The sequence below is a fragment of the Phaethon aethereus genome (genome assembly GCF_964289735.1).
Source record: "Phaethon aethereus genome assembly, chromosome: 18".
In the NCBI taxonomy this organism is placed as follows: Eukaryota; Metazoa; Chordata; class Aves; order Phaethontiformes; family Phaethontidae; genus Phaethon; species Phaethon aethereus.
In genome coordinates this window covers 4,454,781-4,468,251 of record NC_138594.1, presented here as the reverse complement: position 1 = coordinate 4,468,251, position 13,471 = coordinate 4,454,781, and the positions used below count along the sequence as shown (strand labels likewise).

General features: G+C 39.2%; 1 protein-coding gene across 1 annotated transcript in view; it reads right to left on the bottom strand.

Moving 5' to 3' along the window:
- Nucleotides 1-13,471, bottom strand: part of B3GNTL1 (UDP-GlcNAc:betaGal beta-1,3-N-acetylglucosaminyltransferase like 1) — a gene marked incomplete at both ends in the record, with an annotated part of 126,353 nt that overhangs the window by 1,825 nt on the left and 111,057 nt on the right. The window contains 2 exons of the mRNA XM_082008265.1: nucleotides 3,590-3,664; nucleotides 5,453-5,521. Coding sequence (XP_081864391.1) covers nucleotides 3,590-3,664; nucleotides 5,453-5,521 — 144 coding nt within the window. The remainder of the gene's footprint in view (nucleotides 1-3,589; nucleotides 3,665-5,452; nucleotides 5,522-13,471) is intronic.

Sequence of the window (13,471 nt, the reverse complement as noted above, 5' to 3'; positions counted from 1 at the left end):
ATCTTTCATTCCCAGAGCAGAAGACGGAGGTGATGGAACCAGGCAGGGTTTTACAATAACTGGTCTAACAGTAAATTTACTGAAAACTTTATACAATCGAACTAGTTTAATTACTGAGACAGAAAAATAAAAATCCCTCTCATTTCAAGCACTTGGAATCCATGCCAAAACCAGGCACAATACATGATTTCTAAGCGTTTTGCTTTTACCTCAAAGCGAGAGAAAATACACAGTGCAAACCCTTAGGTGAAGTGGTACTGCAGGCTGCTACGCAATTTTGACAAGCTAAAGCCACAAGTTTATTCTCTTCAGCAACGACTTACCCACACAGAGCGCAGAATTTCAGCTACCGCCCATTGTGGAGCCATTTTAAAAGGCAAACTGAGCTAACTCACATAGGATGACTGCTTTTTCAAAAACGATTTTTTAGGAACTGCCTGAAAACAATAAATAAGCAAACACTGCTCCAAGTACATGGCCAGCAGAGTTGCTTCCTGCAAACAACCCACTTAATAAACATATCTAATCTTCAAAATTACCCTCTTAGAGCTGCATATAAACGTGCAGGTTTTGTCTGTATCAAAACTAAAAATAATCCTCTATCATGAACAGCAAAGCCGAAGACAATAAGGCCCCAGAACACTTTCTTCAGAAAGACGCTGATGAACTTATGTTGGTAAATAATAAAGCTAAATTTGCAAGTCTGGAATGTTAAGGAATTTGTTAATGACTTTTGTCATTAGCTAAGAGGATCTGCAGCTAATTCTGCCTTACATAAACTTCCAGCAGTTCCATGCAACACGGAGTGAGGTTGTAGTTGTTACACAGGAAACGTCCTTACGTTCACTCGGGTTTTCTGTGTTTGCTGCATGCCCTGAAACACAGAGCTGGGTAAAGCTACTTGCCCTAAAGAGTTTGAAAATACAGGTCATTTGTAACCTCTCAAACACAGGAGTTTTGGGTTTCTGCCACAAAGGCACAAGGAAAGCACCCTTTTTGCAGAGGAATTTACAGTCTCAAATACAGTCTTTCACATCAGCCTGGGACTTTAACTTGTAACAGCAAACACTTTTTTGCAGTTTGATTTGATAAACCTGGGTCAATAGCATCAGAGAGGCAGCAGTAGCTATTGCAAAAAAAGACAGTATTTTTCATTTGATGCAGTCTTAATATTTTATGTACTTATCCCTTATTCTACTTTTGCCTATGCTCCCACTTTCAAAAAGCATGTTGGAAGAAGAAGTGTAGAAAAGGTGATTAAAGAAAAGCAAGTGTGAAGTTTTGTTTTTAGCTGTTCCTTCAGATGTGGGCTGCACGGAAAGCAAGGCAAACTTCAGCTATAAATACAGCAAAGACCAACCTTCAGCATTATACCTGGCCTGCACAGTATCAATACAGATGAATGAACAAGTTCAATACTCTGCTCAGCCCATTTAGAAACCATTTCCTTTAGTGGTCAGGTCTAGAAGCTTGAAAGCTGCTGCAGACGAGATACCCGAATATTTTAAACCACAGACATTTATCAACTTGCTTTGGTTTCTTTTTTGTTCACAAAACTACTGAAAACTCTGGCCATTTCAATCCACCCACAACCTTGCAAGTAGTAACAGTGGGATTTCACAGGTGCCGACAGCCTCCACGAAGCCTCCTACCAGTAGTAAAACACAGCAAGTGTGACAATGGCTGCAAGAGGTTGCTAAAAAGTTCCTCAAGATCAGCTGCGAAACCCAGTGGTGGAGCAAAGGAGGGTCCAGCAGACTTGGTTCTGGAGAGGAACTCGGAGCACTGCTGCTTGCTTCCTGACACCCTCCAATTCCTCTTCCTTCTCCCCTGGGTTTTACAATTCCTACACTTTGCTGCAGGTATATTTATGGTTTTTATTCCTTCTTACATTGTCTGTGGTTTCTCCGGTGATAACAGGGTATTAGGCGCTGCTAACAGAAAAATTTGGTTTTGGTTCTTTTATAATTTCTTTGTTTTTCTAACAACCTGATTCTTTGTCTTCATAATATTAAAAGAATAATACAGTATAATGGCATGGGTGTACTGTGAGGTTCATATTATTAACAGGTACCAGTATGTTTAAACCCTGGAGAAAGGTAAGCTCCATTATGGACTTTCACTGTGGTGTTACACAAGTTTATCATCAGCAGCACTGTTCTTCTCTGGTCTGGCCCCTCTTTTGTTTTCCCAGTGCATAACGCTGCTGGAACTCCATGTGCATTGACCTCTCCTTATCTCTGCACAAGGGTGTTTTTGCCATCGGCTCTTATAACACCAACTTTCACGGTAACCAACTGCGTAATCCAGTCACGAAGTGAGAGGCGTAAGGAGAGACCTTGCCTGCAGTTTCTAGAGATTTGGCTCCATACAAATGGCTAGTGACTTTGTTAAATTCTCCTAAAAAGTGAGCTGCTTCAAAGACAGATTTTAGAAGCAACTTTACAAACTCTGAAACCATTTCAAGTAGGTCAAACTGTTTTTCCAAAGAAAATACTGTATACTTCTTAAACGTTACTATGGCCTATAGTGTTCTGTGATCGGCAGGTAGAAAATGCTCAGTGGCATTCTTCCACTCAGAAATGAGTGGAAAATATACTGAAATCACAACTGAAGGCAGAGTACAACCAGAGCTTTCAGGCAAGATGTTGTATAATAGTCTCATTGTGAGACCTTTGTAAATTAAATGTGCTTTATAACAGGTTGCACAGATGTTTTGTCTAGGGACTTCCACCCACCATTATATGTAGTATGAAAAATTAAATTAGTTGTAATATTACTAGCTTATCCAAGAGTTTATCAACCAACAGTACATGATAATGCCCTAAGGTACTTTCAGTCTGGCTTTACAACTCATAGTTATTATCTCAGAGCTGATTGTAAAGTTGGGAGTGCTAAGTTAAGGCGGACTATACCAGATGAGATGAGATTCAGCTAATCAATCTTTGAACAGATCTAGTGCAGCGTTAGAATGTCAGTGTTTATATGTAGGTTTTAGTACTGTTAGGGACTTTTTTTACTAGCGTTTGCAACTAGAATGTATTTTCTATTTTGCTTTAAAGCCTCTGTTATCCCACACGTCGTGCTTTGCGATTTTAAATATAACAGCAAAATAACTGCTGGTTACCATCTTCTAGTTATGTTATTAGGTCAATTAAACCAGTTGAAATAAGAAAGTTACCAGAGCCAGGCACAGAAGAGGCTTCAGAATTGGCAGTGCCAAACAAAATGGCTTTTAAGGTCTGATATAAAAAACAAATACATAGGGCTGCAAAATACTAGGAATAAACAAGACCAGGTGGCTGACTGTGTAGCCTCATTTGTGTGTATTATGTTGTTGGGCAAGAAGGTAAAACAGATCCAAGCTCCTTTACAGAAGCTGTACCTTTTATTATTCTTAATACTACTTTACTGAGTACTGCTGTTTGAAATCCATGAAATACTCTGCACAATGAGTTTGATAAAAAGTATATTCAACTGCATAATAAAAGCTTTATAGGAAAAGCTATTTACAGTAATTAGAAAGTCTTTTCCATAAGGAGCAAATACTGATTTTGCACAGATAGTCAAGGCTAAAGGTGGTACTCACCAGCTTCACGCAGATAATGAATGGTGGAGTTGCATCTCTGAAGTGATATACAGGAATTTTTGGTTTTGGTCTCTCCTGCAGGAAAAAGCAGTAGAATTCAGTAGAGGCGCACTCGGGGTTACTTATTAACTCCGTTGTAGGAGCTACTAAGAGGGAGGGAAATTATTTTTGAGACCTCATGCTAAATAGTCCAGCTGGTCAAATGCTTCCACTCATTATTTTGCCAGTCGTTTCAAATACCCCTTACTTTCTTACCATAATCTTTCAACAAAATTGTGTTTCTTTCAATGAAGTTACACACACCACCAGATCTGAATTAGGAGCTTTCTGCTGTTGAAAGGAGAAGGTCTCACTCCTCTCCTCCACTGCTTCTTCCTTACCTCCAAGCTTTACTTCTAGCCCTGTCCCAAACAACTCCCGCTTTGATCTGATTGCAAAGTATGCTGCCTTAATAGCCTACCCCATAAAAAATATGTTCTTCCTTTTTCTGGCAGGTTGATTTTCTGACACTTTAGTGAGCTGAATCAGCTTACTGTGCCATCAGAGAGGCATCAGAGCAGGCACAGTAGCTGATAAAAAAGGAGGATCTTTCCATCTCAGTGGGAGATGTTAAATGGCTTATGCCCAACTGGGACTTCACCATGGATCCAAGCTGCAGAATCTTCTAAGAATTCACAACAGGTTGCAGTACAATCTTCTTTACGACTGGTCTGAGAGGATGGTTATGTCTTAGGAAGGCAAATGTAACAATTATGCTGACGGTATTACTGCACTGGTAGTTAGCGAGTCCTCAGTATTGCAGGTCAAAACGCTGAACTCCAGTTGCTTTCATGCAGCTGAAAGCACTCATTACCTTCCCAGTATAGAATTTGAATTTACAGTTACTCTAATCTAACCACAAGCTCTAGCTGAGGAGGTGCCCCTCCTCTCTCCCTACCCCTCCCTCAGTCCTACTTCCATCAGATAGAAGGATCATGCAACCTCAGGGTAATTTGATTCACAAGATAACTTGCTGGAGAACTTTTTGTTTTGAGGGTTCCTTTTCTGCCAGATCAGCTAACTGAATCAAGTCATCCTTTAGCCACAAGCTTGCTAGACCCTTTATAAACAAAGCAGTGGGAGCGTGTGGCCGAGGCCAGGGAGCGCAGTCGGACCACCCCTGCAGCGAGGCTGGCTAAGCTGTAACGCCAGATTGCGCTCTCTGAAGACTGCGCTCACAGGGTCTGATCCAATGCCCGGTGAACTAAGAACTGTCTTTTCACCAACTGTTGTAGGGACTGGATCCGGATAAAACTTCACTCCAAACCTTTAGCTAATTGCTATCATGAAATTAATACTGCAACAAGATTTTTTTTCTACATGGTTTATTACCTAAATATCATGCTTCTTGTCTAGGGAATAAAATATTGCTGCCTACAATTTTAGGCTCCCAAGAAACCTATCAAAGTTTTCTTCAGATACAGTATAACTGTAATGTATAGATAGGTTACAGTTAAGCACAGAAGCTTCTTTATTTTAATAGATGTTTGACTTTTAACCATCATGAGCCAAATTCTACTCCCACTTAAAAGAAAAAATTGTCAGTGAAGGCTATGTTCTACCGCATCATCAGAATCCATTCAAACTATATACATTTTTGTCTTTCTAAACTGACTTCAGTGAGTGAGAGATCCATAGTTCTGGCTCCACAGTCCCTAGTCGTCACACTCCAGTATCAATCCCCAGCTATCTAGTCCTCTGTCACAGCCTCCTTACCAAAATGAGTTGCTATACGAAATGTAAAATCAGTGGCGTATTCTTTCATCGTGTTTCCCAGAACACTTCCAGATCACAGTAAAGAATGCAAGAGTACTTACAACTGACCTCAGATTCTTCATAAGTGTAGAATCCCTTTGTTATCTTCTTTTCATCAACATCACAAAATGCGGTTACCTGGCAAAACAGAAGCAGAGCATTTCAACACTGTTCTTTGCTACAAGCAGATACTTCACTTGTAGTGTGGCAATGTAAGTAATGCTACAGGCATGTGAATGAACAGAGGAACAGGGCAATGCACCCTCGTCCTCCTATGGAGCTTAAAAACTTATTCAGTCCTTTCCAGGTGTATCTTAAGGAGATGAACAAATTTTGCAGTTGTCTATGAGCACATTGTGTTTTTACGAACATAAGAAAAGGTGAGCTAAGCTACTGACTGTGTAAGAGAAAACACCTATGAGATCATCAGCTTCATCCTCGGCGCTATGCTAAGTAAACTAAAAACAGAGACGAGCCTCCTCATTTTGGCACTTCCAGCAGACACCTAAGATAATACAAACCTTCCTCTTTCTGCCCACCCCAAGCATATCATCTACCACCAGATACCGTGGTATAGCAGCGCTGCACTATTGCTTTGGAAGCTCTGGTAATACCAGCCTCAATTCTAAGTCATAACACACCAAGTTTGGGAATTCCTACGGTTTTGGACTTTGTCTTTTTCAACTGAAAAGTTCAGCAGATTTGGTGTTTAAACACATATAATTACTGATTCACTTTGGTTATTCTTACCGTAGTTATAGAAGCATTACTGGCAGCCCTAGTTGCCAAGTATTTCAGATGTTTTTTTTATTTGCATTCCTCAGAATATATGCAGGCAGAATAAATGCCTACAATCCAAAATACACAGTGGCCTCATTTTTGAACCATTAGGTTGCCAGTAACTTTTCAGAAAGCTTTTTAAAACAAACATAGCTATGTTTTCCTCTGACTTCCATTGGATCTATTCATATTATCTACATAGAACTGTTACACTGAAGCAGAACAGCAAAGATAGTTAAGGTCTTGCAGAAATCAATTATTCTGGTGAAAGCTGGATAGCAGTTTTTCTATCTTTTTAATTGTTGCATTAAAAATTGATTAACAACACTTACTGCTGAGAAAATCTGAAAAGCCAAACAGCTGTTTATTAATTTATTAAGTTAGAGAAGGCTGCAAAAGGCTGGCTTGCTTTCTGTGTCTACAAATCTCTCTCACATATTTTCCTCCTGTGACAGATAGATTTCTTTTACCTAAAGTGACCTTATTCTGTTTGTGCAGAGGAGAATGCTGGCACAAGAGCACTGGTGTCATAATACTGAACTTTATGCATTTTATGCATTCTTTATTGCTACTTTACTCCTGGTGCAGTGTGCCACTTCACAGCAAAACTGCAGAGGAACAGAACTGAGTTACATCTGTTTTCAGGCAATGGCCGGATAGAGTTGCATTCTCTTGCAACATAAAACAATACTTTGGAGATATTTCTACTATTTAATGGAACAGTTTTCTATCCAAATCTTTACATACCATAGTATCAGTTCTTCCATTAAATACCAGTGGAAAGAGAATACAAACAAAAATATCAAGGGACTACAAGTACAGCTAAATACCACCATCATACAAAGGCAATGTGGAAATACAGCTGATGAACTGGGGGTGGGCAGAGATAGTCCTTGGAACCACTGAGAGGTAGACTTTCATACCTGGAAAATAAGGTGCTTGAAAACAGACACCAAAAGAGGACAGAACGGAACATTAAGGAAATATTATTTTTTCACTGTGAGGCTGTGTGACTAAAGGAATCATCACATTACAGGCCAGCAGATCCAGACTTCGGCTTTGGATGATCTTGATGCAGGGATCGCACTAAGGACACTTCCCCCTCTGTAGGGCATTATAATGGCAATAGAAAGAAGCAAGGGAATTCAGGGCAGTCCTAGGAAGTTACTAGACATTGTACGTGGCCTTTGTAGCTGATGTAGGCTGGGTTAAACAGTAGTAATCACAAGCAACTCCTTTAAGCACAAAGACTAAGAACCAAGATCTCTCTTAGGCTTTCTTTTTTCCTCTTTAACACAAGTTAATACACTTTACAACCCTGTCCATATATTTCCACGACCACTGTAATGCTTTATTGTCATTGAAAAGTCAGATGGTGTGGACTGTGGACGAGCAAGAACTGAGCACTGTAAACTACATCCCAAGACTTCCTCTACCCATCTTATTTATATGTCTACAGACATACATATGTATATAAATATGTACATATATGAAGGGAAGCAAGTAGAAGCCACTGTGGAAAGAGAGGTTATGTAGCTGTATACTTTTCCTTCTGTGTTAACCACCCTTTAAAATTCTCCAGTATTCTGCAAAACTCAGTTCACCACTGATATTTTACTGTCCTAGAAGCTGTGACCATTATAACCAAAACCTAGCAGTTCTAAAATGGTTAAGTCTTCACTGACAACCACACAGAGTTCTGGGAATAAATACAGTCCAATTTGACTTATCTTCCAATAACTGAAGCTATTTTTTCCGCTGCTTATACTCCTATAGATTTGATAAACCAAAACAAAACACCAACACTTTTGACATAAGGTAAAGTGAAATTCTACGTACACTTTCATGTCAGTAACTGAGAGTTCAGCTGTAAGGTCTGCGCTGGAAAGTATCACACTGTTCACCTTCAGCATGTTAGAATACAGTTAACACTAAATCCTGACCAGTGCATAGATTTCTTCTTAACATGAATGGTGCTAGAGAACCAGAAGGTAGTTCTTATATTATTAGATTACCAATAATCATAATACTTCCTCTCATCCTGTGCCATAACTCATACTACCATGTGTAGAAAATTCTGCGAACTGTCTTTGCCATGCTATGCACACCAGCCCCCAGATCTAGCACACAGAACTCCTGGTAACAGCAGCTGTGTAAAAACAAAACTCGACAGGTAAGTCTGTGACAAATCTCCCTTGGAAGACGGAAATGACTCTAACGTTACTTGGAGTTACCACTAAGGTATCTCCACATACAATTTTCAAGGGATTCAGCCAGCTTAAATCTGATATTTACAGTATTATAAAGCAGGTCAGACTTGAATGGGCAATTTTTCTGCCAGACTGTACACCATGTGGGTGGCCAGAACATAAGTCAACTATTTTTCTGCCACACACTATTTATTTTCCAATTAAAGAAAATCTGTGTCTGGAGTCTAAATACAGGACGTACACACAATTGTTCATCCTATAAGAAGAACTCAAGGCATCAGGCTTATATGAGCTGTTTATACTATTAGGATAAACTCAGAGTTACCTATTTATTTTCCTGCATTAATGGGCTCCTATCTTGTATCTTTTATGAAGACCATCTATCTGCACATGAACTACTACATTTGCGCCTCACTACAAGAAGGACGTTGAGGTGCTGGAGCGTGTCCAGAGAAGGGCAACGGAGCTGGTGAGGGGTCTGGAGCACAAATCTTACGAGGAGCGGCTGAGGGAATTGGGGTAGTTCAGTCTGGAGAAGAGGAGGCTGAGGGGAGACCTTCTCACTCTCTACAACTACCTGAAAGGGGGTTGTGGTGAGGTGGGTGTTGGTCTCTTCTCCCAAATAACTAGTGATAGGATGAGTGGAGATGGCCTCAAGTTGCGCCAGGGGAGGTTTAGATTGGATACCAGGAAAAATTTCTTCACCGAGAGGGTGGTCAAGCATTGGAACAGGCTGCCCAGGGAGGTGGTGGAGTCACTGCAAGTGTTCAAAAAACGTGTAGACATGGCACATCGGGACAGGGTTTAGTGGGCATGGTGGTGTTGGGTTAATGGTTGGACTTGATGATCTTGAAGGTCTTTTCCAACCTTAATGATTCTGTGATTCTGTGATAGTGTCTCTCAGGGAGAAACCAATGAATTATAAAGCTATAAAGCAGTCGCAAGCGGGTTTTTTCCCCCCCACCTTCTGGCAAAATGGCTCTTTTGCAATGCCTCTGACAATGAGACACCACTGAAGCCTTACTGAGTCCTCAGATAACAATTCAGTTTTAAGAAAATATCTAAACTGTTAAATATTTTTGTTTGGAACATCACTTGTATGAAAATCTGCACATTTCTGTCAGTTAAAAATTGCAAGAGATAGCTAGGTATCTGTTATATACAAGCTGCATAATTACTATAAGTAACTTTTATAAATATGGATTGCAACATGCATTAACAATGGTGTAAGGAAAAAAGGAGAAATAGTTTTCTCCCTCATAAGAGAAAGTTTATATAGCTCAAAAGATAAGATACTTACTCAAAAAAAACTCTGCTGGGGGAGACATGTTTGAAGAAGATAAAAGCACTTCTCTGGCTGGTTCTTTTTAATAAACACAGCAGCTGCATGAAGGGACACACAGGCTGGGACTATCAGACCTCCCTGTGGTAAAAGGAGATTAATGGGCAGCAGATTAATCCTACTCCAACTGTAGAACTGAAGAAGTCAGGAAGAGTGGGCTTGCGGTGCAACTGTAATTATCTAGCTGTTTGAGCTGTGCCACTATTACACAAGTTTCATACTTGACTTGTTTTCTGCTTTGCTGGCTACTGCAGAGGATGTTTCCTTACACTTCCCGGTCCACTCAGATTTCCTAGTGGAAAAGCTGAAAGATTTCATCAGACTAATAATGTCTTTTATGGTAAATGATCTTCATGGGATTTTATTCCCTCATCTTATTTTCACCTGTGGTCTGCTTTAAGTCTGTAATGATCATTTACAGAAAGCAACGAAATGTAATCACAGCAAGATCAAGATCTCTTCTAGCTGGAAGGATACGAGAGGCAAGTTTTAGAAGGGAGAGTGAGTATCTTAGTAGATAGGAAAGTAGATAGGAAAAAAATGCACAACCCTTTTGATGAATGGTCACCTGCACATTGTCTCCTCTCCCTCCTCATTACATCAATTGGTCTCATACAATTTATCTTTAAAGATGACAAGGTGCAAACTCTCTACAAAGCCCTATAGGAGCAGATCCCCCCCAATTGCATTCTCTCCACTTCTCATGCAATCTTTCATCCATTTTAACCTCCTAGTGACCCTCTTGATTCTTCTATTTGTAATTCTTTCACTCAAACTTGTATAAAGCCTCAGATACATGTTAATACACGTCTCCGCAGAAGTTAAATCAATTTTGGCCATTCATGTCAAAACAAAGTAACTGACAGCATTATAATGCAAGTTTAGATACAGCTAATGACAAACAGAACAAGAGACACACAGAGGCATAAACATCTCCCAGTATGCCACAAGCAGAACCATGAAACTAGCACGCAACCCTCAGTCGCAATCTCGGTGATTTTCAGGATTGGGGTGCTGCTTTTATTTCACCTCTTTAACATTACAGCCACGACAGAAGCTGTGAGTATCTTTAAATTCCAAGCATGCATTTCATGACTCCATTTAAAGACACTTTTCCATTAAAGATAGCAGCATCTTCCCTCTTTACACATACACACAACAAAGTTGCTCAAGAGAATGTTAATACCAGAATCCAACATGCAGAATACGCTTCTAAATACTGTTCACACAAAATTTCCCTTATTACATACAATATACAACTGCCTTTATACGTAACAGTGTGGAAACTAGTTGAAAGTGTCTCATTTCTCTAGGACAGATCACTAAAATAGTTATGCCAGTAACTTTTCAAGCGTGCATGCCTCTGCACTGACAAAACGCACATTGCAAAAAGCGCGTCTTCCCAAATGGAAGCAGCAGGGAGAGTTCCCTGACGTATTTCAGCATGAAGTATTCGCTACAGTCCAAAAAGAAGCCTCTATTTTACCCCCTGTCATTTTAGGATGCTTTATACCTGGATTTAACTGAAGCTTTTAAATTTAATCTCTTTTTGTTCTGTCAGCTCTCTTTTAACTCGCTTTCACATGTCATTCTATCTTTCGCTCCACAGTAAAGGTGGGTGCAATATTCTTCCCTTTGTTTATATTTCTTTGCTTTTACATGTCCCCACTCGAGTCTCTCATACTGCCATTCATATACTTTAGAGTAGTTAAAATGCTACAAAACTTAAACATCTCTTGCTTTTGTGAGTGAGCTGAAGGGTCATAGTTGAAGCACATGGTTTAGTGACGTTGCTCTTAGAAAAAGGCGAAAAGAACAGATTATTTTTAAATGGTTAATGACCTAGGAAAAAGGCATACAAAATACTTGCTGGACGCTTTCAGGTTTGCCACTGGTGGGTAGGGTTGTCATAGAGAAACTTGTTGGGCTGGCTGTGTACTAGTACTGTTTCCATGCCACTAATTAGCTGATGCTTATTTCATCCTTTCCCCTTCCTTTTCTGTTAGCTACTTGAGCCCTGTTTTCAGCTATCGGAAGTGACAGAAAATGTTAATGCTGAAGTTCTCCTTTTAGCTCAAGTTTGATGGAGAATAAAAGAACAGACAAGACAGCTCAGAAACCCTCCAGGCATATGTAGCATCCCAAAAACATTTGGTTTCCATCTTCAGCTGCAAATTATAGACAAGACGGATGTGTTTTAAACAAAAAAAGGTCTGTTTGACTTCATTCTTGCAGAAATGCTAATACTGAACCACTGTCAACTGCGTGAATCAAGAAGGGGACAGCCAGGAAACAGAATTTCCCTAAGAATACTGAGATCCTGGTAATTAATTCATAGAAAACTTACTAGTTGAATAATTTTTTTCTTGTGTTGCTGTTTAGCAAAAATACTGAGCCTTGGATTTTTGCCTGAACTCTTTGGAGACAAAGCATTATTTTAATATTCACCATACAGACGTCTGAAGAAAAGAGGGACCATTGCTTAGGTGTCCTTTTCTCTTTTAACATAGCCATAACTCAAATTCAGACTGTTTTCCAAACAGACTAAAGTAATACTTTGTTAGTGAGTATGAACATACACAGACTGCTGCTTCCTGGAATTGCCAAAATTTTGTTTTCTACGAAACAATGCTGTTCAGCATGCAACATATTCATACTTTTCAAACATTCCACAAAACCCTAGACAGTACATGAAATAAAATTGCTTTGTTTATCAGGTTTTAAAAATACTAGACACAATCTTTTTTGAAAAAGAGGTCTTCTTACATGCCCTAAGCATGACAGTTCGAACTAATTAATTATCTTCCTGAAGATTTAGTAGAGTGTAGGTTTTTTTCACAATGACAAAATAATACCAGCTGTATATAGTAGGTTTTGGGGAGATTTTTATTATTTATTCTAGGAGTATGTGTCCCAAATGTCCTACAGGTACTTAATGCCAATTTAGAAAACTACCCTGCTGTGACCCCACATTCCAACTGAAGTCAGTCTCATGACATCTAGTGAAATTCTGAATCTCAATAAAAGACACTGCAACAGTGAAACAGAGCATAGGTGAAATTTTCAAGAGTCTAAACTGAGGCAAAGTATAAAACCAACTGAAATTAAATGTAGACAGTTAAATTATACAGCTTAGTTAAATTATATGGCTTATTTTGGCAATTTTACCTGCATTTCAAAGGGTATTAGACCTTTTAAGATCACATTGTTTTACACAACTGGACCTGCAGAGGAGAAAATGGTAATTGTATTGATGTAATACATCATATTTTGTCTTAAGGGGCTTTTGGAATTGTATTTTAAAGGTGCCTATTTTACATAATTGATTAATTCATATCCCAGGGCCTCCCTTTACAAGACAACACTAGATTCTACTTGTAGATTCAAAATGATAGTGACTCTCTAGCTTCTCATAATTAACAGAATATTTGAATGCTTAAATCTTGTTAAGGTAGTCTTTTAAAGGGTGAGATGGGAAAAGTATTTTATTGTTTTTAGGGCTGGAAAGGATGAAGCAACAACTATTTACAACCTCTGTTCATATGGGATTTTAGAGTCTTTGGCAAGAGTTGAAGATTAGTCACAAAATACCTGAAAAAATTTTGAGGAAAAGTATAACATGGAGTTTAACCAGCCTCCTTCTACTGTTACTAATTTGGAAAAAAATGAAAACTGCCATGAATCACCTACTGCAAATTTTATGCATTTATTTCCTGAAACTCCAGCAGCATAATCCTTTGATTAGCACTGAGAGAA